This window comes from Capra hircus, chromosome 4 (assembly GCF_001704415.2).
Source record: "Capra hircus breed San Clemente chromosome 4, ASM170441v1, whole genome shotgun sequence".
Taxonomy (NCBI): Eukaryota; Metazoa; Chordata; class Mammalia; order Artiodactyla; family Bovidae; genus Capra; species Capra hircus.
In genome coordinates, this window is record NC_030811.1 from 83,760,999 (window position 1) to 83,788,091 (window position 27,093).

Consider the following 27,093-nt stretch of genomic DNA (forward strand, 5'->3'; position numbering starts at 1 on the left):
TGCTGCTGCTGCTGCTGCTAAGTCACTTTAGTCATGTCCGACTCTATGCGACCCCATAGACGGCAGCCCACCAGGCTCCCCCGTCCTGGGATTCTCCAGGCAAGAACACTGGAGTGGGTTGCCATTTCCTTCTCCAATGCATGAAAGTGAAAAGTGAAAGTAAAGTTGCTCAGTCGTGTCCAACTCTAAGTGTCTATAATTTGTTTGCTAAATCTAAATGGACTCTATACGACTGACACATTCCATTTGGATAACTGTATTTTTGAATTTGTAGGCTAAAGTATCAATATGTAAATTCTGAAATGGGAGGCAGTGAAAGATAGGAATTAGTCATCATTCTGTAACAGACAAAATAAGGTCCAAGTACTTAATTTTTAAAAATCATAGTAGGATTATAATGATTGTGTGATTTTAAGACTTAAACCAAGGATTAGCAGAGAAAGCTACTGTAAATGCAGTTTATATTCACTGCAGACAAACTACAACAAATAAAACTATATTGACGATAAGATTCTGAGCACAGTAACTAGCACTGTCCTGGATATTCCACAGATAGTGTCTCTAATTCTTCTAGCTTCCTTGTAAGATAGGTATTATTTTCCCTGTCTATACTGATGGGAAAGCGCAGATGTACTGTTTGTGGTCCAAAAAGAACTATTATGTAGGTATGATTCAGGAACCTAAGACCTTCCCAGTAGAACATTTCTTAGCTACTACTAGGTGTCTGTGTCATGATTTATCAGTTACATGTTTCAAAGCCAATTACAATTTTACCTGAATCAATATCAATTAGGAACTTGCCATATTTTACTTTATTTTCTCTTCAAACAATTACTGAAATAGGCAGCAAAAGCCCTACTGAGTTAATAAGTACAGGGTTAAAAGAAGTCTTGGGAAGATTTTGCTTACAATCAAAATATTTAATCAACTGAAAATTTCCATACAGGCACTTCACTTTATAGATAAAGTGTCTGAGATTCCTGGAGACTAAATAAGGTAATTTTAAGTTGTGAGACTAGATCCGACATTTCTCATTTTCTGTCCACTAAATAATTCAATTTATTTTTAGTTATAATTGTTTGATTGTTTTTACCTTCTTCTATCAAAACCTGAAATAACACCTTTGATAGGCATCATTTCTCTGTTATGTTTCATAAATAATTTATACCAAGGTGTGCTTCAATTCAAACTTCCTCCTAGCTGATTTTCTAAAAGGAAAAAAGGACTGTGGTATATGTTAAATTACTTTACTTTTCTTCTCTCACTGCAGCACATAAACTGCTGCCTCTATCGCCAGTCTTGTATAAACTTAGCTGACCCATAAGTGATTCACAACAAAGGGACAACTACCAGTACCTTTCTTACTTGTAAAGACTAGGAATTTGTAACAAATTTTCCACCAGTGATATGAAAACCGTCAACATTTTCTTTTGCTAACAAATGATTTCTTTATAAAAATGTGATAAAACAACTCATAAATAAGATTTTTAAAATTACTGAAATGTCTTCATTCCTTCATTCTGAATGTATTTCTTTAATACATTCATGGAAGTCATCTGTCACCCCAGTTATACCATAAAGTGTGAAAGAAGGGATTTGGGAGGCGGGAGGCACACAGAGTTTGTTCAGTGAGGTAACTTATATTAATAGCATAAAATGTAAATCATATAATTTATCACTGAGAAAACAAAATATGAGCCAAGGATATATTTCTTTACATTTTTAGATTTAACTAGCATTGAAAGTTTCAAGGTTTATTTTGACTAGTCTGGCTTTTTAATTGACAGGCTAATTAGAAGGGTATGCTAGACTACTTGTCCATACCAAGATCAGTGTGCAGCTGTCCTAGGGGAAGGACATACAAGCGAACTTGTTGACACTTGAAATTGAGCAGCACTCACCCGAAAAACTGTCATTTCTTCAAGCAGAACTTCTTCTAAATCATGCCAGGTCTCCTTAGGAATTGAAACTACTTTAAGAACAGTTCCAACATCTTTGAAAGAAAGTACAGAACACCACAATTTAAACAGATCTAAAGAGAGTTTAGTGCTAATAAATTATATCAGTAATTGAATAGAAAGAATGGCATTTTGATGTCAGCATTTTAAAATTTATTTTATTGGTATAGCATTAGTAATATATATTCAAATGTAATTCATGAAACTAGATAAAATATAAATGTAGCTATGGAATAAAAACAATTGAATTTTTTAGAAATAAATGAAGCTTTGAAGGTGGTTTTATTCTAAACCTGTGTTATTAAAAAATATATATATATAATCATTAGGTTGGATTATTTTTATTTTTAATCTCAATTATCAGGTGTCTCAAAAAACAAACTAAATTAAAAATAGTATCAATTTGACAGTATAGGGGCTTGTCAAAACACTAAAATCAGAACAACCATACTGCTGGGTACATATCAGAAAAGAACCAAGAACACTAGCTTAAAAAGATACATGCACTCCCATATTCACAGCAGTACTATTTACAGCTACCAAGGTATGCACATAACCTAGGTGTCTGTCAACAGATGAATGGATAAAGAAGATGTGGTATGTGTATGCTGCTAAGTCACTTCAGTCGTGTTCGGCTCTGTGCGATTCCATAGACAGCAGCCCACCAGGCTCTGCGGTCCCTGGGATTCTCCAGGCAAGAATACTGGAGTAGGTTGCCATTTCCTTCTCCAATGCATGAAAGTGAAAAGAGAAAGTGAAGTCGCTTAGTCACATCCGACTCTTCGCGACCCCATGGACTGCAGCCTACCAGGCTCCTCCATCCATGAGATTTTTGTATATATAATGGAATACTACTCAGCCATAAAAAGAAAGAAATTTTGCATTTATAGCAATATTGATGGACTTGGAGGGCATTATGCTAAGTAAAATGAGTCAGACAAACACTATCTATCTTATATGTGGAATCTAAAAAATACAACAAACTAGAATATAACAAAAGAATAAGCAGACTCACAGATATAGAGAACAGAATGAGTGGTTAACAGTGGGAAGAGAGAATGGGGGAGGGACAGTATAGGGGTAGGAGCAAAAAAGGATTATTATGGGGTTATATGGAATCATCTGTGTGAAACTTTTGAAAATTTAAAGCACTATAGAAACTGAAGAATCTTTCATCCAATAAAAAATAAAAAAGAAGAAAAATTACACTTTGACATGACAAGTTTTTCTCGTTCTTGTCATGAAATCAGGAACTACTATCAATATTTAATATTCAAGCAAAATGGAAGCAATGTTGCCAAGCAACAAAAGTAGTTGAGCTTCAGAGCCCAACTGCTCACCATCTTCCCATGAGGAAGGCTTTAGTACTTAGAGGTCCCTGAAAAGACAGCTCAATGGCCATTTAGTGCTAATCTGACTTCTCATAATAAACACTAGATTACTTATTAGAGTGTTTTTCAATATTGGCCTAATCAATTTTGGCTTTGGTTTAATTAACATATTAACATATTAGAGTGCTTAAAAATTTAAATTCATCATTATAAATAATAAAATAACTGTTAAAGTGAATCCCTTTTAATAGAGATTTCAAGTATTATTTATTCATTGCTAAAAGATACAAAGTGTTTTAATGATAAGAGTTGCCATTTTTACTCTAAGTTGGGTTAAGAAGCTACTTGTGTACATGCTCAGTTGTGTCTGACTCTTGCAACCCCCACCAGCATTTCTGTGCATGGAAGTTTCCAGGCACAAATACTGCAGTGGGTTACCATTTCCGACTCCAGGGTCTCTTCCCAACCCAGGGATCTAACCCACATCTCTTGGATCTCCTGCATTGGCACACATATTCTTTACCAACCTTACCAACTACACCACCTGGGAAGCCTAATTTTTCAGTATTTAGTGATGCATTCCTATTCTTGACAGAAGAAAGAACAGGGATTTATGAAATTCAAAAATTTGACTCTTTGACATTCCTTTTCATCAGTTATGAAATGGAATTATTTTTAGCTATGGATGGCTCATTTTAAACAAGTTTAACAGACAAATTATTTGAGAAGAAAAATCTTGTCTGTAAAAAATGTTACACCATAAAAATAATTCAGAGAATTCATACCACAGATAACCATTTTCAGGGGATCAATATGATGTGGTATGTGAGTTCAAGAAAGGCGGCTAGTGTATCCCTTGTAAAGTTTTTTTTTTTTTTAAGCTGTCTTTTAAGAGGGTCTTTCTATGTTTACAGGACCTTAGACTACTCATAACACCAAAGATTAAAGGTAAATTAGGTTAATCTACTCTGTGCCTCTGATCGGTCTCCAGTATCCAAACATAACCTTATCTGTGTTCCAGATCAAGTTTTACTGAGTAGTATTTCAAACAATTTCACACAAATTGAATCAGATTACTCAACCAGGATCAATGTGCAACTTAGTTAAAAGGTAAAATTACTGTAATCAATTTACTTTGCTGACAGATGACCCTGTTCTGTGCTGACCAATAGCCATCCACAACATCAGATGTTCAACATGCTCATAAAATTGGTTCCTTTAAAGACAGCTCACGTCCCAAGAAGAATTGAAAACTCAAGCTTGGATTTCTTTGGTCAAACTGCCAGAAGCAAGCTTTTGTTTCAGTGACAATGAGTGGGGGTCTTTTCAATATTAAAGGCCAGAGGTGAAGAAAAAGGCAAGTGCGACGTTATCGAACAAGCTTAACTACTCTGTAGAGAGATCTAATTATAATTTGACATTAAATGACAAACTAATATTTATTGAAGAGAAATCCTATCATCTTATAACTTCTCAAGATATTTATAACCAGAAGTTGATACTTGCAATTCATTGACTTTTACTGAACTCCAAGTCTCACTGGGATTCTTTAATTTGATAGAGAAACTTTCTCCCTCATAAAAGGAAACTATAATGTATTGCTCAGAACCTGACACTGTTACACCTGATAACATTAAGTATTTCACAATTTTGTTATAAAACTTTAAGTCTTCAAAGCACTTACTGCACAGGTGCCATTCCCCTATAGTTAATGCAATTTTTTTCTCTGTTTCTCACCAAGGGAAAATAAATGTTATTACACAAGACTTCAGTGGAGCACTCACTCTGTTTCCCACTGATTTATGTCAGTTAACGTTAATGGAGACCAGGAATTTATTACCTTGGAATCTGACCCTAAGTAGCAAGCTTCAGATTTGTAACTGGTGCTTTCAAAATTGTATTATTGAAGAGAGTAAGGGGGAAATAGAGTAATATGTTATAGTAGTAATGGAATTCATTCTAAAAATATACCTACCTACAAAATACTTGTTTCTAGTCACATAATTGGTAAGATACACTGTTAAATTTATGCAGCAATGAATCTAAAATGTATATGCTGATTCCTTATGTCCACTTTGTTGTTTTTCTGATGAAGTTTGGTTTGCTTTGTTTTGTTTCTCATTGTATGGTAAACAGACTAAACAAATTGTGTTGCCAAAATTTATTTTCTGGAAGGTTTTTGCACTCTATGATAATTTTAAAGTTCAGATAGTTTTGCATCAATATATTATAGAACATTTATTGACTGTCTTGGGAATTTTATGCATGGTTTGAGCAATATCTTTGTCCTGAAAAACCACTGGTCAAAAAAGAGTTATGACTCAATTATAGACACTGATCACCTAATCATTATCTTTACCTGATTAAATTGATCAACTTTTGATTGAAAAGGAGATTTAAGTTAATAATGTCAACTTGTCTAAAAATATGGCACATTAGAATGGGACAATGTTCAGGGTGTTTTTAGTCATTTATCAGAGGTTAACTATACCTTGCGCCCCAGTTCGATTCCTGGGTTGGGAAGATATCCTGGTGAAAGGGTAGTCTACCCAGCCCGGTATTCTGGGCTTCCCTGGTGGCTCAGATGGTAAAGAACCGGCCTGCAATGTGGGAGACCTGGGTTGGATCCCTGTTTGGCAAGATCCCATGGAAGAGGGCATGACAACCCACTGCAGTATTCTTGCTGAGAGAATCCCCATGGACAGAGGAGCTTGACGGGTTACAGTCCATGAGGTCACAAAGAGTCAGACATGAGTGAGTGACTAAGCACAGCATAGCATACCTTGACAGTGACTATAAAACATTCCCTCCGTTTTTAGTATACTTAATTAGTTAAATGCAATGTTCTGGAAGAACATTTAGAGCTGAAGTTAAAACATTTACCTGTTCCAATAAACATGACATCATACTGGCCATCTTCTGCATCCACTCGATCAACCACAATTTGTGTAAACTGATAATTTACATCTGTTTTGATCATTATCGGCCGGTTATTGATAGGAAATACTGGATTGTACATGGCTGGATGACTTCTTGCAAATGTTATAACGTCATCAGGAAGGTCTTTTGTAGAGTCAAATCCACCAAAAGTTTTACTGGGACACTATTAAAATAAAGAGAATAATATCTTTTGATTACAATATAATGAATAGGATTATAATTTATATATTATATGGCCTCAATTGTCTAGAATTTAAATCTGCAAATTTTTTTAAAGTAACTGTTAAAATCAAAAATAAAATAATGTTACTTAAATTAGTAGATATAATATGTAGTATATATTTTCTAAACATATCCTAAGTCTCAATGGGATGTCATCATTTCTCACCAAGAACTATAAATGTATCTAGTGATCTCAGGGTACAGAAGTCTGATGCCTTTTATTAGTGACAATACCATCTACATTACGTTATCAATGAAGAATTTGATAGTGAATGAAATATGTTATCACTGCATGTAATTAATCATTAGTTTAGAAAAAGTCAATTATTTTCTTGGATACATTCATATTTCCCTATGATATCATGCTAAACATAAATATGTTCCTTTCAAATGAAGAAAATATAAACTGTTCTTTATTGCTTTATTTTAATATAACCCTGAAAAAATACTACAAAAGTACCAAAAATATTATTTCATTAATAATTACAGTAACTTTAGGGAAAAGAAGATGTGTTACTCAAAGTGTTACCAATTTGTATGGCACAGAAACTGACCAAACACACTGGAGCAAGCAGAAAAGATGATGGCCATAGAAAGCCAGACAGAATGCAGTGTTGTATACTGCCATGACATCACCTCTGACTTAAATGCTCCATTTAGGGCAATAAAACAGAAACAAGAAAATTCCGATTTTAGTCTGTCTCTTTTTCATTGCATTTAGTTATATGGTAAAAGCTTTTAGAGTACAATATCACCGTTTCTTGCTTTTTTGCCTTACACTTAGGTAATTTCTGCCATTTAGTTTAAGAGTTTGAAAGCTGAAATGTAATTAAGTGGTTCCTGATCTTGCAAGAGGCTTAGAAGGAGAAATCAATTGTCTTTGTCATTACCTTGATACAGATCATTAATAATTCATGAGAAATGAGATAAATAAAACTTGTTTTGAAATGGGAAGAGTGTCTATCTATCTATGAATATATATGTATATAGTAACCAGATATACATACAATAACACATTAATATTTCAGTTAAGGGATTTAGGGAATTATTTCTGTTTTAGTAAATTAAAAAAATATTTAATGAAATATCAAGTAGCTGTATAGCTGTATAAACTCCTAAAAGAAACAATAAAACATATTTTATGACATTATTTTTTTTTGCTTTTCTACCACCATTTAGAAATAACCTGCAAAAATTTAGAAAATTGCATATTAAGAGATTTATTTATTTTAGATTTTTATCGTATAATTTGTCTCATTCTCTTGCCTAGCTTTTATCATTGTATTTAGTACTACTTAAGCTGTAGGTTTTTGTTTAAAAATAAAGAAAATGCCATTCTATTGACACACTGTTTGAAGGCCACTTACTGTGTTTTTCTCCAGTAGTGTTGATGGAATGGCATATTCTCAGAAGCCCACTTTTGAAATTAATGGATTCATCTGAGTGAATTTTATTCACAGGGCAAGGTGCTATCTCCTCTTGGAAGCCCTTCTCTAACTCCTGGCTTAGAGAAGGAACTAAGGCCTTCTGCCTTCTGCCTCCAGCACTTGGTGCAAATTGCTGCCATGATTTTCCATGTTATAACAACTATCTGTGAATAATGGGTGAGAATTCACGCTCTAGAACCAAACTGCCTGAATTAGCCCTGGCTCCTTTCTTTGCCTCAGAGTCTTGATCTGTAAGATGGGGACAATAATTGGGCTACTGAATATAATATACATATACATATAAATAGGCCTGACACAAAGTAAAATTTTAATTGCTGTTAATTCTAAATACACTGGAGACATCTTCAGATCAAATACTCTGCAGCTCCAAATAACAGCACAGTATCTAATGGAAGACTTTCACCAAGTTTGTTGAAGTAAACCCAGAGCAAGTTTATAATTAGAATACACTGACATTAACTAATCATAGAAATTAAAAACAGCCATAAGTTATAAAACTGTCCATCAACAAAGTGAAACAGTTGATCATTAAGAAATGGAGTAAATATCATACGCATTTTTATAAAACCATTTGGCTCCTTATAATCAATGGATATTCTATCTTATTCATTTATTCTTCTGAAAGTCTATTTAATTTTTTATTTACAAAATCCATCAACTAGAAGTAACCTTTATGAAATGCTAATAAGTAATTTTAGCAATACAGAAAACAAATAAGATTAAAAAGCATTCTATGTCCAATAAAATCATATAAAAACAGCATTTACTTGAATTAAACAATAAAACTCATATGAAATTAAACAAACAAATCTAAAGAACAAGTTTTTTCATCAGATGAAATTATTTCCTTGAAGATTTTTAGGGTTAGAAAATGTTGCACTGGAAGAATCCATCCACATATTTTAGAACTCCTGACATCATATTGATGACTTTGCTTACTTTTGACCATATTGATTTTTTTCTTTTTTTCTCCCTACTTTAAACTGTAGGCTTAAATCTGGTTTTATTATGAGCTCTGTCCAGTTTTTTTGAGCTGGAGTGTGCCTAGGATTGCTGGAGGAGAGGGGCCAGTGAGAGTAGACAGCATCTGTTAAAATATGGGGGCCCTGTTCCATGAGGTATTTTTATTTCTTGCATATCTTCTTTACCTATTTGAGGGATTTTCACAGGAAAAAAATACTGGTTAAAAACGTTTTCCTCCTACTTAATGGCAATTCTTGAGCCTTCACCACGATCAAAGAGAACAAGTCCAGGTATATCTTAACTGTCTCAGCTCTCCATGAAAGCCATTTTTACTATATCCCTTTCAGAAAAGAAAATAAGAATAGCTATCTGTTCAGTTTCTATTTTTCAGAAATTATGGGTAATAACTACTGATAGGCACTGAACTTAAACACTGATGCCTCTGAAGAACACGTCGTTAAATGTGGAATTTCAAGGTACCACACAAAATCCTCATCTTGCTTTCATTTATAGTCTTGGAATCATTCTTTTTTATAATCCGCATTAAACGTGTGCATAGCTGCTTTTTTGTTAAGTCTTCAGCATGAATGTACTCATTTCCTGTCTTGAACACCTAGGTCACTTACAGTTCCTGGTCGTGGGTAAGGGACTCTTCCTTGATAAGGCACCCACTGGTAGTTGGGACCATCCCTGTGAGCATATGGTCCAAGGAACACCCTTCTCACATCACTCATGCTATACATGCACACGGCTGACCCCTTGAAGATGTTACTAAAACAGAGAACAAATACAGAATTTCATTTTTATACAGTGACAGAGCTATTTACGCTGATGTCTTAAATTTCAGATAGCAATTATCAATACCTGAACATAAATTCTCAGATAGTATTTAGTATTTTTAAAGCTGCATGTATATATATTTTAATAAGATGTAAGAGAACAAATTATCATTGCTCAAAATTAGAAGGCATGGATGAAACCATCTTTAGTACTAATGTGTGCATGCTTAGTTGCTTCAGTCATGTCTGAGTCATGTCTGACTCTGTGTGACACTATGGACTGTAGTCTTCCAGGCTCCTCTGTCCATGGGATTCTCCAGGCCAGAATACTGGAGTGGGTTGCCAGGTCCTCCTCCAGGGGAACTCCCAACACAGGGATCCGACTTGCATCTCTTACATCTCCTGCATGGGCAGGCAGGTTCTTTACCACCAGCGCCACCTGGGAAGCCCCTAAGTACTCACAGAATATATGTATTCATGTCATAAACAGACAATATATGACACAAATATGTACATTCATATCATGTTACTTTAAAAAATTAAGTGAATATGTCCAATCAAATTTTAATGGTTTTAATACAGAATAAATCAGTGTTGGACATTGTAGTTTAATCTTTCTTTATGCTATCACAGTCCTTTGCAGCACTTTTCCTGACTTTTGATTTTAAATTATTTCCCTTTTAAACATTTATACATATCCAAATACATAACACTATTTATATATTAAATATATATTTAATTCAGCAACTCCAGGTAATATAAACTTTATGCTGAAGAGAACAGTCAGAAAATAAGCTATTTGATTGACAGCAAGAGCTTTGAGGGAGATGAAAATGAGGAAAGGAGGAGGGGAAGAGAGAGGGAGGTGGAGAAGAAGGAGGGAGATGGAGGAGGTGAGGGAGAAGGAGGGTAAGAACAAGAGAGAAGAGAAAGGAGAGAAGAGGAAAAAAAGATTTTTCACCCTTAGTTTATATTACTATAAACTGTTAACAAAACGTAGATTTCATTTTTTATTTAAAAAAAAATTTATTTTTAGTTTATTTTACAATACTGTATCGGTTTTGCCATACATTGACATGAATCCACCATGGGTGTACATGAGTTCCCAAACATGAACCCCCCTCCCACCTCCCACCCCATATCATCTCTCTGGATCATCCCCGTTCTATGTTTATAATATTTTATATTTCATTCAAATTTTTCAAGTCAAAGCTATACACAGGGCATGGCATGCATTTCATTGTTAAATTTATAGTAATGACCTTCTTTGCTAAAATTTATGTATAAAATGATTTACATCATGACTTATTTCAAGCACCCAAGAATGCACAAGAGCTCAAAGGTTAAGCCAACATTGTTCTTTCAAAAACATATTTTCACAAATATGGACACTTAAAACAGTGTCCAAAGGACATGGATTTTCTATGATAATAAGAGAATAAAATGCTCTTTACCTGGAAGTTGTAAACACTCCATATACAACTGGATTTTTAGGATCTTTAGAATTCATCAGGAATACATCCTCTGTTTAAAAATAAAATGAGGGAAATTTGCATTTCTGAAGGTTATGGCAAAGCCTGAACAAGTATACTCTATGCAACATCAACATCATTAGCTACTTACGCAATTCATCAAAATGAGTGTCGATGCCATTTGGGCCTGGCACTGAGCAAATGAGACGAGCTTTGAGGAATGTTGTCCATTTATTCACCAGACTTCTGTGGCCCCCAAAGTCATTCTGAATAGAGGGAATAACGGTTTTAAAAACTGTGCGTGCAAATGATAATTTAAAATATTAGTTTAATTGTCTCATATCTTTTGTATATGAAACATACACAAAATGCAATTCCTCATTTTTCAAATTGATAAATGAATTTTAAACGACTAGATATAAGTAACTGCATTCTCATCCTGCTGTTGGTGCAATCTATTCATTCAAACCTGATTCAAGGAGTGACTTGTAATAAATACCCCTTAGCATTAAACAGTCACTGTACTTTTTCCATTCTGTTACCACTTTGCAATGGACAATATTACTCTTGTGTCGGTTTTGCCTGCTTTAAGTCTCTCTCTCTTACATAGTAAGATTTTATCCATCTAAGTAAGCTGGTTCATGGAAATTAGCACATTTGCACATAGTAGCACTTAATGAGTGTTTATTGAATGAAAGAATAACTGCATGCCTCATAACCCAGACTCAAAATACAACAGAAAAGCATGCTAAGCATTAAATACTTTTATAAGTTCAAACAGTTGAAACAATTCTGACTTTACAAATAGCATGTTGAAAAAAATATCAGAAATATTTTAGTAGTCATTCCAGAGTAACATATTGAAAAAGTAACTGCTCATTGAAAACGAAAATTAACTGTAACCCAATGTAGCAATAAATTCTATTATGATGATATGCTTTTACTGACAACTTCTAGACTTTTAAAATAGTATTTATGTGCATATTTTTGAAGAAATATCTTTTCCTCAAAATTATAACACTGATTTATATTTTGTTTATATGATTTAGTATAAAGATTTTTTTAACCCTTGTAAGTAGTGCTTTTAATGATGCTCTATATTTTGTGGAGAAAAGATTCTCATATATTCACATATCATTTGTATGTTTCCAGATCATTAAAACTTATGATTTTCCAGTAATTTAACATACTAGATAAATAATTAAATCATGATTGTGGAACAAAATCCCTTCTAAGATAGGGACTTGTAAAATTTCATTATTTTTTAAAAAATAATTTCATTTGAAGACAATAATTGACTTTGTCTTTATGATTTTCTTGAGATGAAAGGTACTTTAATAATACAATAATAGTTGGCTTTAATCATATTGCATATATACTATATTTTACAGTATAGAGGGTAAGAACAATACTGTTACCATATGTTCACACTATTTAACCTTAAGTATTTACTGACAAATTTTTTATTCTGTCTAACATTATAATGCATCTCACATCCAATTTTATGCCATACAGTGTATGAAAGCTCACAGCTTCAAAATTATGTATGTGTGCATTGTATGTGCACACTGAATGCAAAAAATTTATAAAAATAAGCTATATTATTTTTTCTTTTATATTCATACTTTAGCTATTTCCAACAAAATATATTCATTGAAAACCTACACACTGTAGGAAACTTTACTAGGTCTGAGAATACAAAAACTATTTTCCAAGGTAATATAAAAAATTATTTCTCTAGAATTTCAAACTAGCATTACTTAATATACTTGTGAAATAGTATGTGACAACCTCCACCTGCATGTTTGACTACAAGGTTATACATAAGCAACTATAATATGTTTTTGCCATTTAAATATTTATAATGATAAGGCAGGCTTTTTAGCCATATTTTTATTATATTTGTACAAAGATGGGAAAAGAGAAAAAAACTGTGATTGGACAATGATGCTCTCATTTTCTCTTTACCTCACCTTGCATATCTGACCTATTCTAGCGTGAGTGGCTTTTCCAGTGTGTTCGCCATCTATTGCGTTTTCACGGAAGAAAAAGTACACTTTGTCATCTTCAGGGTTGTCACTCTCTGGGATGAGGTGGGCACTAATGAACCTTGGATCTGAGAGACAAATTATAGCACATGTATTAATTCACAATTGGGTAAATAAGATCATTCATTATAGTCTATTGTCAATTTTCTTTTAACTCTTATTTGACATATTTCAAGAGCTAATTTTCCTTGGTTCACTCCTTTTCAGCAGATGCAAACTGTTCTTTATGCATTTTAAAGTATGTTACAAATCACTTATGTTTCAAAAAATTATTTTTTTTCCAATAAAAATCAGGAATAGATACAGAAACCCTCAGTGTAGCCAGACAATGCAGATGCATTATTGGATATTAAAATATTTTGTAAACTGGAAGAGCTATCAAGCATCACTTATTGCCATCATCATTGTTATTCTTTTTTTAAGCATAAAATAGTTTAAATCACACTACCAATTGGTCTATTCCCCTTTCCAGTAAAAACTGTGTGGGAAGGGAGAGGTGAGATTCCTATAAAACAAAGCAAACCAAGTTCTCTCAAGTTGTACCCCATCTCATTGAGTGGGAATGCCATTTACTAGATACTCAAGCTCCAAACCCTGGCATCACCCTTGAGTTCGCTGTGTCTCCACAGAATAGGTCAGTGCGTATCTCTGATACATCACTACTTCTCTAAACCCTCCTATATCTTTTTGAATCACTGGCAGTAAAACACAAACTCCTTACAGTAACGAAGCCATCTATGACGGTCCCTGCTACTCTTCACGCCTTCTCTTCTACCTATTGTTCCTCCCATACCTTACTCCTAGCCAAGTATGCCAATCCCTTCCTGGTTCTCAAATAGGTTCAGTTCAGTTCAGTTGCTCAGTTGTGTCTGACTCTTCGCAACCCCATGGACTGCAGTATGCCAGGCTTCCCTGTCCATCAGCAACTCCTGAAGCTTGATCAAACTCATGTCCATCAAGTCGGTGATGCTATCCAACTATCTCATCCTCTGTCATCCGCTTCTCCTCCTGCCTTCAAACTTTCCCAGCATCAGGGTCTTTTCCAATGAGTCAGTTCTTTGCATCAGGTGGCCAAAGTATTAGAGCTTCAGTTTCAGCATCAGTCCTTCCAATGAATATTCAGGACTGATTTCCTTTAGGATTGACTGGTTTGATCTCCTTGCAGTCCAAGGGACTCTCAAGAGTCTTCAACACCACAGTTCAAAAGAATCAGTTCTTTGGTGCTCAGCTTTCTTTAATGTCAAAATCTCACATCCATGGATGTGAGAAAACCACAGCTTTGACTATATGGACCTTTGTCAGCAAAGTAATGTTTCTGCTTTTTAATATGCTGTCTAGGTTGGTCATAGATTTCTTCCAGAAAGTTATAATCAAGCAAAAGCGATGATAGAAGAATAGATAAAAACAAAGCAAACGGTATTTTGTACTTATAGATATTCTCTTAAGTTGGTATCATGGTCTGTCTCTAAAATATGTGAGGATAATTATCATCTTACACAAGTGGATTCTAGTGGGAAATCAAGCAAGTTATCATGTATAACATTGTTAAAAGGCCTTCAATCCGATTATCTCTTTTTTTTTTTAATTTTTTTTTTTAAATTTTAAAATCTTTAATTCTTACATGCGTTCCCAAACATGAACCCCCCTCCCACCTCCCTCCCCACAACATCTCTCTGGGTCATCCCCATGCACCTGCCCCAAGCAAGCTGCACCCTACGTCAGACATGGACTGGCGATTCAATTCTTACATGACAGTATACATGTTAGAATTCCCATTCTCCCAAATCATCCCACCCTCTCCCTCTCCCTCTGAGTCCAAAAGTCCGTTATACACATCTGTGTCTTTTTTCCTGTCTTGCATACAGGGTCGTCATTGCCATCTTCCTAAAGTCCATATATATGTGTTAGTATACTGTATTGGTGTTTTTCTTTCTGGCTTACTTCACTCTGTATAATTGGCTCCAGTTTCATCCATCTCATCAGAACTGATTCAAATGAATTCTTTTTAACGGCTGAGTAATACTCCATTGTGTATATGTACCACAGCTTTCTTATCCATTCATCTGCTGATGGACATCTAGGTTGTTTCCATGTCCTGGCTATTATAAACAGTGCTGCGATGAACATTGGGAGACATACGGATGGCTAACAAACACATGAAAAGATGCTCAACATCACTCATTATTAGAGAAATGCAAATCAAAACCACAATGAGGTACCACTTCACACCAGTCAGAATGGCTGCGATCCAAAAATCTGCAAGCAATAAATGCTGGAGAGGGTGTGGAGAAAAGGGAACCCTCCTACACTGTTGGTGGGAATGCAAACTAGTACAGCCACTATGGAGAACAGTGTGGAGATTCCTTAAAAAATTGCAAATAGAACTACCTTATGACCAGCAATCCCACTTCTGGGCATACACACCGATTATCTCTTTAGTACCTGACACTATACGCACAGAGGATTTGGTAGCCAAATTAAAAATGACATAATTTCAGATATGACAAAAAGTACCATTATACACAGAAAATAATAAACATATTACAATAGAAAAAGAGAATATCGAAGAAAAACAAAGTCAATTTAATGTGACTTGGCTATAAGAAATTTAGATCATTATCTTGAACAAAATATTCACTCTAATTTCAAAATAAATCAGGTCTTTAGTTGATGTTTTCCAAAAATTTAAAAGAAGCCATTCTTTTAATATATTGAATTTAGAAAACCTTATATATATTTATTTTTTGGCCCAAACCTTTGCTCACTATTCATTTTCTGTTTCTCAGGAGCCCAAAATTTGCCTTTCTCTTTCTTGCCCCTCTCTGTCATTCTCAGTCTATTTCTCTCCTCTCTGGTGAATCCTCCTCTTTATCTAATCCAGTCATTCGAATTGTCTTCCTTATCATCCTAGAACTTCTTGGCCTCCTAAACCTCCAGTTACCTGCCTATACAACCCCAGAACTTTCCTCTCTCTGTCTTCATACCTAAGCAAGGATGAAGAAAATCATATAGTCTTTGTAAATGGATGTACATACATTCAAACTATTTATCCTAAATGCTAACGTTGCTAAGGAATTATTTTATTTACTTTTAGTGACTCACTTTAGACTTATTATCTGCTGCTGTTTAAAATCATTCTCACTGTCTTTAAAATAACTAATGGATCATCTCTCAATTTATCCTCCAAAGATGGATTATTTATCTACTATACCACTGAGATCAAAGCCATTTAGTAAGAACTCCCTTCTTTTGCTTCCTTCCCCACCCAGTCTTTCTTTACTTCCATTCTGTGGAAGAATGACTGCTCTTCCTTTACATGTCATGCTCTCAGTCCAGCAATCTACAGACTGTTGGTTGCTCCAACAAACAATCTCCCTTCTTCATACAATCTCTCACTATTTGTATTTTCATTTATCAAATATTTCCTAAGCACTTGCTCTGTGCTCCTAATTGTGGAGGATCAGGGGAAATGTTTTCTACCTACATGGTGCTTACTGTCTGTGAGAGAATACCAACAATTAAACACAGAAATTATTAAATTGCACATAATTTGCAAAAATAGAGAGTTTGAAATGACTGTAATGAAAAATGAAGAGAAAACTGATCTTGCTTTGATGGAATTAGGGAAAGTTTTTCTCAGAAGAAATGACATACAATTCAAGACCTGAAGAATATCTAGGAGTTTCCCAGGTAGAAGGAACACAGGTGCGAGGTTACAGAAACCACAGAGAATTTTACACAACAGAGGAGGGAGGGGGTCAGAGATGATGACAGAAAGTTAAGCCACAGTAAGAAGGAAGTTTATTGTTCAGTAGTTTATTTTCCTAATGGCTAAAAGGGAAACCAGTAAAGTATTTTAAACCTAGTAATGACATTATCAGGTTTCTATTTTTAGAAGATCACTGGCTACTGTAGGAAAAAATACATATATACTGAGACAAGAACGAAGGCAAGAAGATTACTTTGAAGGCTGGTGAGAAATTATGGTGATGTGGACTTGTATCACAGAGGAGACAAATGCAGAGACTGTGCAAGCAGAAAAAATGAATTACGTTCACTAATAAGATATTGGATATGAGAAGCAGTAAGAAAAATCATGGACAAATTAAAGAAACAGTTGATTTATTTTATTATTTTTTTCTTTTTTATTTAAATTTTTATTTTTACTTTATTTTACTTTACAATACTGTATTGGTTTGCCATACATTGACATGAATCCACCACGGGTGTACCTGAGTTCCCAAACATGAACCCCCCTCCCACCTCCCACCCCATATCATCTCTCTGGATCATCCCCATGCACCAGCCCCAAGCATCCTGTATCCTGTATTGAACCTAGACTGGCGATTTGTTTCTTACATGATAGTATACATGTTTCAATGCCATTCTCCTGAATCATCCCACCCTCTTCTCCCTCAGAGTCCAAAAGTCCGTTCTATACATCTGTGTCTCTTTTGCTGTCTTGCATACAGGGTCATCATTGCCATCTTTCTAAATTCCATATATATATGTTAGTATACTGTATTGGTGTTTTTCTTTCTGGCTTACTTCACTCTGTATAATCGTCTCCAGTTTCATCCATCTCATTAGAACTGATTCAAATGTATTCTTTTTAATGGCGGGGTAATACTCCATTGTGTATATGTACCACAGCTTTCTTATCCATTCATCTGCTGATGGAAATCTAGGTTGTTTCCATGTCCTGGCTATTATAAACAGTGCTGCGATGAACATTGGGGTACATGTGTCTCTTTTGAAACAGTTGATTTAAACATCTGGTTGGATAAGGATCATTTACTGAGATGGAACAACTGAGGAGAATAGATTTGAGAGTGGAGAAGGAAGACTAGCCCAGTTTAGTGCATCTTTGGTGGGAGATGCTTTTGAAGTTATCCCTTAGATCAGGAGATACCAGAGTTCTTTCCCCACTGGTAGTGTTCTTAATGTTAATCAACAGGAACCAACTCACCAGCCAACTGATTACTCATCCTCCTTTGGTTGTCATCAGCCATTGGCACAATAAAGCAGTCACATCTTTCCAAAAAATTTTTTTTTGTTTTTCTGGCTTGTGCCTTTTTTTTTTTTTCTGACTCTGAACCTCAATTGTTAATAATAATCTTCACCATTTCCTTTGGGACTATTTTTCCTAAAACCCTAAATATATATGTTCCTTAAATTTATTTTCAGACACCTCTTATTTCCTTCTATTCCTATAAATAAAGCCATCTCCTAGTATTTCTTCTACTATTTTAATATTCTTAATTTTATTATATTTTTAAAGTTTTTTCCTTTGGGAATTTATTCACTTTTGTAGCTTGAAGTATCACCAGACTACATCAGCCTTTTTTTTCTTCCTATATTCAATTCTGCATTTCAAAATTTTGGCTACAATATTCTACTTAGATATCTTATTGCAACTTAAATTCATTATGCCCAGCAAAGAACTCTTCAACTTTTCTTTAAAAACTGCTTCTGCTCATACTTATCCATTTTGGTTAATGTGAAGATCAGTACCTAGATATAAATGCTAGTTTACCTTAAATTGCCTCCATCTCCTGCAGGACTTCTGTTTGGTACTCTAAATTTATTTTCAAACGTATTCTTGCTATAATTTTCATTTCTTTTCCCTGTTTTATAGCATTAACTTTGCCAGCAAAACTCAGTCTTTTCACTTTACAGTTATATTTTTGGAATAATCTAACTTATACATGTATTATCTATTTCTTCTAAGGCATCTATCCATACAGTGCTACAAAAATAAGTACAAATGCATTTATACCATGTATTTTTAAATAACAGATTTCAAATGTCATAGGATATGACCACCATAAATCAAAATGTGGCAACCAGAAAGGGCTATAGGGCTGATACTACTCCAGGTCAGTAACAGGGCTAAAAGTAGATACTACATTTATCAATACATATGCTCAGGATGGACCATGATTTTGGCTCAGAGCTTTCTAGCAAGAAGAGGAAGTGGGAAACCTTGTCAGTTACATTATTCACAGTCTCTAATATAGACAATAAACTAAAGGCAAGCCACACCATTCATGGACTAAAACCTTTGACTTATCTTTCAGTAGAACCAACCACATTTCCCTTTATTAATTACTTAGCAAGCCCACATATCATTCCAGAAAACACCACATCTATCCTCTTCACAGTCCTTTAGTTCACATAACATGGAGGAAAATTTGCTTCTATCTCTTCTAAATCATTTCTTTTTTTTTTTTTATGATGCTCACCTTCATTTTTTTTATGACAGGCATTTATCCATTATTTCTCCCTCTCTTACCTTCAGCTTCTAATAGACCAAAAATTCCCCTAAGCATATTGTGAATCTATCTCACTGCAGCTACCTAAATGCATGCCCTTATCTCTTCTGCCCTGGCACCCACATTCATGTTTTCCCTGCCTGTGGCCTTACCTTCTTCAATCCACCTTGTACATTCTACCTCCTTTTAACATATAAACTCTTTCCTGGCACCTGGTGCATGTTCCTCAATTAGAATCCATAAAACTCTGTTTAATGATGTATTTTCTTTCCTCTTTATTCTTATAAGATGATCTCCCTATTTTTCCCCTATTTCTTCCAGTCTAAGCATAATTTCTCAAACAGAACATTGCTCCTGAATGAATAAATGAAGAAATAGATGAATGAATTTGCTGAACTAAAATGTGCAGTTTTTTTTTTTTTAAGATATATCACGTTTTATTGCTTTTGGACATAGTCTGTTAAAGCTTGGGAATGAACAGAACTCATCATAGCTTTGATAATTTTTAAGTCCCTGGTTAAAGCAATGTTTAGATGTGTTTATTTAAACTGCAACTATTTCTGAGTTATTATACCATAGTGGTTTTTCAAAAGGTTCTTCTGAAATGCTATAAATGGTATTTTAATTGAGAAGAAGCTTTTTGTTTTTGATTGTATCCCTTTGTGTTAGGTAACTAATGTAGTAAAATAGATTATCTGTTTGCAATTGTTCAAATTTAGATTTCATCAGTAGGATTAAAATATCAGAAAGTATGCCTCTTCATTTTATGGAGCTAAGAATAATACATATATTAGAAGTCAGAGATTACCACTGTCCTGCAAAACTTCAAGTATTCAATAACTTGCCCTGTCATCAAAAATACTGCATGGAAAAGTTTTACCAAAATTCATTTAGATTGACCTATTTTGTTAGTTCTCTTTAGGAATCTAAGAAAATTCCTGGCATTTACAGAGGAAGTTATTCTACTTCCAGTACTTCCAGCAAATGGCAAGCAGAAATGAAAAACCCAAACCCACTAGTTACTTTTTCTTTTAAAATTTGTGTTCTGTAACCCATTAAATCAGTGATTGCCTATTTCCAGATACAAATTCCTGATTTTAATATGGCCAAGTCCATTCAAAATAACAGACATGCACATACAGGATTTTTAATAATGTAAACAGTTACAATGCCCCTAGATACTTTTCCACATTGCAACTCTGTAAATTGCTCTACTCTGTAAAGTTCACAAAATCCCAAGTGAGAATGATTTAACAAAACCTTTGAGCTTGTACAATTTGACAATATTTCTTGCCATGCGAAGCAGGAAGTTCATGTGGATATATAGTAAAAGCTGAACATCAAAAGAAAGGGGCAAAATCCATTTAAGCAAGATCAAAGTGCATTAATCTTGCCAGCATACAACTGCAATGTAAACACTATGAAGGGTAAATAGAGTTGGAAAGATTCTCTCATCTGAATAGCTTATAAATGGTATGCCTTTGGGGAAGAAACGTTGCCTTTACAGGTACTGTGCTACCTTTGCAATGCCCCTGAGCTTGGAATAGAAGCTGAACAAATAATCACATTTAATAATCTTGGGCCAATGCTATCATGTGAAACATGGGGTCTTTAATCATGATAATAGCAATAAATGCTGAGTAAATACACTTCTCTTCTCTTTTCCCCTTTATCTCCTTTAGCACCCCTTGACATTCTTCCACACCTCATCCCACACATGGCATTTCTTGCAAAATTCACGTTTGGGCACCACCTGCCACTTATAACAGTACCACTCTGTCGAAATATTTTTAGCAGCTGCAAATTAAACTGTCCTTCAGGTGCAATCTCACACTTAATGAAAATGACACCTTGGCATAGGACATGCGGCTCCCTTTATGATTCATTTGGCATCTTGAGTTTATTTAAATTATGAACACATTTTGCTGCACTCAGGATTAGGATAAATCTGATTTGCAAGGATGGGTACATTTTGACCAGCATTTGGCTGGACTTCTCCCTTGTACCCACGAGTACCCAAAGAACAAGAACATTCAAGCAAAACAATACAAATTTTTTTTCTGAAAATGACTCAAACCTACTGGATGATTTAAGGTTTTGCAGTATCTATACTCCAAATGGTATAACATACATTGGTTTTCTAGGACATAAATTACACACAGTTCATTTGGATAGAGGATAGAATTAATGATTATAAACTCTCTTATGCAACTTTAAGAGGAATAGTTTCACACCATGAAATAGACAATCCTCTTGTAAAGTATGTTAGGGGGTTCTAGAGCAGAATAAAAGAAACAAAAGCCCACTGTAGAAACACAGTGCTAATTACCTAACTCTGAATCAGTTCTGACACCATTTATAACAGGACAGGAAGGCTTGAAAATTCACCTAGTTCACAAATAAACATATAGACTCTTGTTTTCTTCACATCTGAAATGTGATTTCACTGACATTATGATTTATGTATGAAGAAAAATCCTTACTAAATATACACCTTGAATTAACAACATAAAAATAAATTCTTACCTCACTGTACATATATAAAAACTCTCCTGTGATAGGAGTAAAATAAAAACTGGGTAAAATGAGGCTTTTTCCACTCACTGGACTTGTAACATCAAAAAATTAATAAATGTCAACTAGTCTGAACTTTCTTATTTGTCAGAGGCACATATCTCTGAGGGGTGATGGAAGAATTACATTAGAATATATATATATATATATATATATATATATATATCAGATCAGATCAGATCAGTCGCTCAGTCATGTCCGACTCTGTGACCCCATGATTTGCAGCACGCCAGGCCTCCCTGTCCATCACCAACTACGGGAGTCTATTCAAACTCATGTCCATCAAGTCAGTGATGCCATCCAGCCATCTCATCCTCTGTCGTCCCCTTCTCCTCCTGCCCCCAATCCCTCCCAGCATCACAGTCTTTTCCAATGAGTCAACTCTTCGCATGAGGTGGCCAGAGTACTGGAGTTTCAGCTTTAGCATCATTCCTTCCAAGGAAATCCCAGGATTGATCTCCTTTAGGATGGACTGGTTGGCTCTCCTTGCAGTCCAAGGGACTTGCAAGAGTCTTCTCCAACACCACAGTTCAAAAGCATCAATTCTTTGGCACTCAGCCTTCTTCACAGTCCAACTCTCACATCCATACATGACCACTGGAAAAACCATAGCCTTGACTAGACGGACCTTAGTCAGCAAAGTAATGTCTCTGCTTTTGAATATGCTATCTAGGTTGGTCATTACTTTCCTTTCAAGGAGTAAGCGTCTTTTAATTTCATGGCTGCAATCACCATCTGCAGTGATTTTGGAGCCCAAAAATAAAGTCTGACACTGTTTCCACTGTTTCCCCATCTATTTCCCATGAAGTGATGGGACCAGATGCCATGATCTTCATTTTCTGAATGTTGAGCTTTAAGCCAACTTTTTCACTCTCCTCTTTCACTTTCATCAAGAGGCTTTTTAGCTCCTCTTCACTTTCTGCCATAAAGGTGGTATCATCTGCATATCTGAGGTTATTGATATTTCTCCTGGCAATCTTGAGTCCAGCTTGTGTTTCTTCTAGTCCAGCATTTCCCATGATGTACTCTGCATATAAGTTAAATAAGCAGGGTGACAATATACAGCCTTGACGTACTCCTTTTCCTATTTGAAACCAGTCTGTTGTTCCATGTCCAATTCTAACTGTTGCTTTCTGACCTGCATACAGATTTCTCAAGAGGCAGGTCAGGTGGTCTGATATTCCCATCTCTTTCAGAATTTTCCAGTTTATTGTATACATCTACATATATATATGTCTGTGTGTGTGTATCTATCTATCTACTTACCTACCTACCTATTTATATTCCTGTATCACAGGCCTTCAAAAACTGCTAGCTTGTATAATTATAGAACATAAAAGTTTAGAAATATACTGTGTAAATATATGTTTAAAAGTTAATGGTAACGAAAACTTAGATTGCTAATGAAAGCAAACAAACAGAAGCCGGATGATAAGGAATCTGTAAGCCTGTTATAGACAACTGAGAAGAACAAAGAGCAGTTGTAAATTATGTAAATTTTAAAACTTCATTTTTACAACTAAGAAAAAATATTTCCATTGTCACAGCCTTAGACTTCAAAATACTTACAAGCTAACTAGCAGGGAATTTGCTGATAGAGAAAATCTCTCACCAGATGAAGGCCAGCACACCAGGATGGCACCCAAAGTGACTGTTTTTTTTCCCTTTCAGCTCTGATGCAGCATGGGGCAGGGGGGAGGCCCCCAAAGAATCAGAAGACCGTGAATGGGAACGTCTAGCACATTGAGAATGCAGGGAATGCAGCATAAGGTCATCTCACATTCTTAGCTAACAGCCTAAGCAGAATGGATATATCATTTTTGGCTATGGAATAGAAAAACCTCTGGCTGCCAAGAAATAGGCCTGGAAAAACTTTTGATGCTTAGTTGGCTGGGAAAGTATGAACAGCCCTTGGGATAGTTTAACCCAAAGAAAGGTTCAAAATGAGTCATGCCAGGAAACCGAGAAGAGCTGATTAGAATGGGAAGATGAGCACAAACAGTAAGCGAAAACAAAAGGTGCTAGTTACTTTGACCCTTCCTTGTCCTTTTTATACATTGTTCTAAGCCACACTCATCCCAGAAAGAAATCTGACATTAAGACCCAACAAATGTTCAAAATGCAAACTAGAAACTAGCAAAGCTAGGATGTGAACAAGATCTGAGTTTTTACTGTTCCAAGCAGCATCAAATATTTATACCAATGTATTTTGTAATTTTTGTAATATGTATCTAAGTTGTATATGCACATACATGATTTGGTTACTGTTTACTATTTTAATAAAGAGATTAGCTTTATTAAAAATTAGTATAAAAGCTTGATGCTTTCTACTACTTCAGACTCCATAAAGGCATTCAAGGTCTTCACTCTTCAGCACCCCTGCTATATAATTCAAGGCTCACCTCACATTGCATTTTCATCTGTATCCTCCTGTTATCATTCTGCATTCTTGAAACTTTCAGTCTTAAATGACTGTATTTATGTAAATTCTATATGAAGAATCATGCCAATTTTTTAAGATCTTTTACTAATATTTTCCAAAAGTACTTTCTTTAAATTCTTCAAGTGGAAATTTGTCTTCTGGGTTCTCACAATATTTTGCTTAGATTTCAGTTAAAACTATTAAACCATCTCACCTGCCCTAAACATTCTTCACAATTTCTTCACAAAGTGTTTTTGAGGCAGGGCTCTGTCATTCATCTTCATATCCTAATTCTTAAGATAGTATATATTACCATTTAAATTCTTGCTAATTTGAACTCAACTGAACACTATTCTATTTTCATAACTGTTTTACAGTTTGTAAACTACCTTCACACAGGTGATGGCAGAGTAACTGCACAAGAGATGCAGTAAGAGGCCAGCACAACCTTTGGCTAAGCTTTCCCACTGACTAACTGTGTGGCCCTTAGCACATTACTTCACATATCTGTTTCAAGTTCTCATCATAAGGTGAGAATATGGTGAGGCTATAAAGCTCAAATGACCTAATGGCTTTAAAACACATGGACACAGAACAACATGCCACGTGAAATAAGAACTATCATTGTTTTCCAAGTATTGGTTACCCCTGCTTCAAAGTTAGCCATGTGCTGTTCTCCAGAAATCATTTAAGAAGAGCACCATTGGAGAAGAAAAAAAAAAGAACATCTTTAAAAAAATACAAAAGCGGAAAATAAAGGGCACAAACAAAGGGCAAACCAACAGCTCCTTTTTTTCCCCTCCCACATCACTTGGTCATAATGAAAGAGACAAAATGAGTCAGACACTAAAATATCAGCAGCTGCATGTTTCTCCATACAAACTTAGATAAAGACACATGAATTCAAAAAATTCAAAAGGAGGTTTGATTCTCAGTGTTGCGACTTAACAGCTATATTCCCCATCAAGCAAAACTGGATGTGCTGCAACATTTTTAGGTTCTCCCTTGTACTTTCTGTCGACAAATTTATACCATGAGTGCACTCATCACCTTTGCAATTACTGAATGATTATCATTTTTAATCACATTATATATAGGTAAGATTACAGGTGTGTATAATCACTATTAAGTAATTAAGACTATTTTTCTGCTAAAAAAATTTTTTTAAGTAGAGTAAGGAAATATTCAGAAACATATCACTTCCATAGTTGCTGCCTCTCACTTTCATTCATGTATGTGTATATATATATATATATATATATATATATATATATATCTCCATCTTAATCAGTTTGATTCCCCAATTATCAGGATATTCTTTTGTGCCTGAGCAGCACTTCTGGGCTGACTTTTGACCATGTTTATTAGTACTGCACATTCAGCTTCTCAGAATAACTCACTATCTCCATCATGTCCACACTTGTTCCAACTGGAAGCTCATCTTTCTCAATGCCACCACATTTCTTTCTCCTTATGCTTCATCAATATTTAGTCAGTCATCAAGCTTTATTTCCATCTCTCTCCTAAATATTTTTATATCTATCTTTATTCTTCATGTCTTAATTTAGGTCCTTAAAGTTCTTCCGCCCTTTAATAGCTTTCTGAGTTTCTTGTTATCAGTCTTACCTTGCTACATTTTCTTCTTCTATACAACACCAAGCGGCTTTATCAACATTCAGTTTGTTTTTGTCAATCCATTGTTTGACATTCTCCTTGATACAGTTTTGGTTGGAATATAAATTGTTCTGGCCATTTTTTATAAAGCCACACATATACCTACCCTATGATTTCCCAGGTGGCTCAGTGGTAAAGAATCCACCTGCCAAAGCAAGAGACACAGGAGATGTGGGTTCAATTTCTGGGTCAGGAAGATCCCCTGGAGGAGGAAATGGCAACCCACACCAGTATTCTTGCCTGGAAAATTCCACGGACAGAGGAGCTTGGCGGGCTGCAGTCCAGGTGGTCGCAAAGATTCAGACACGACTGAGCGACTGAGCATACAGGCTTACCTACCCCATGATCCAGTCATTCACTTCCTTGCCTTTTAACTGAGAGAAATGAAAACTTCCATGCCCACAACTAGACTTGAACAAGAATGGTTATGGCAGTGTCGTTAAGCTGAGGTGTCTATCTATCAGTACAACAGATAACAGGATGTGGTGTAGCCCAAACAGGTAAATTTTCCCAGAATCATTTGAAAAGACCCTGATGCTGGGAAAGATTGAAGGCAGGAGGAGAAGGGGATGACAGAGGATGAGATGGTTGGATGGCATCACCAACTCAATGGACATGAGTTTGAGTAACTCTAGGAGTTGGTGATGGACAGGGAGGCCTGGTATGCTGCAGTTCATGGGTCACAGAGTTGGATGCGACTGCGAGACTGAACTGAACTGAATTGAATTTCCCAGAAATAATAAAAAACAAAATACTGATATATATAATGATATGGATGAATTTCAAAAATATTAAAACAAAGGAGCATGTATTGTGTAATTCCATTTACGAGTTTCTCAAGTAGGCACGAATAATTTTTGTAAAAAATTCAGAATAGTGGATTCCTCTGGGGACAAAGGTATGGGGATTGATTAGGAAATGGCAAGAGAAAACCTTCTGGGGTGTTTCTAACCTTGACTGGCATTTAGGGTACAGAAGAATTTCATG

At 35.1% G+C, this 27,093-nt stretch overlaps 1 protein-coding gene across 1 annotated transcript in view; it reads right to left on the reverse strand.

Annotated features, from left to right (window-relative positions):
• The window catches only part of SEMA3A (semaphorin 3A), a 556,686-nt gene that overhangs the window by 40,622 nt on the left and 488,971 nt on the right, over positions 1-27,093 (reverse strand). Inside the window, exons 9-14 of the mRNA XM_005679076.3 lie at positions 13,087-13,229; positions 11,265-11,379; positions 11,096-11,165; positions 9,489-9,633; positions 6,173-6,392; positions 1,902-1,993 (exon numbers count right to left, since the gene is read on the reverse strand). Of these exons, the coding sequence (XP_005679133.2) occupies positions 1,902-1,993; positions 6,173-6,392; positions 9,489-9,633; positions 11,096-11,165; positions 11,265-11,379; positions 13,087-13,229 (785 nt within the window). The remainder of the gene's footprint in view (positions 1-1,901; positions 1,994-6,172; positions 6,393-9,488; positions 9,634-11,095; positions 11,166-11,264; positions 11,380-13,086; positions 13,230-27,093) is intronic.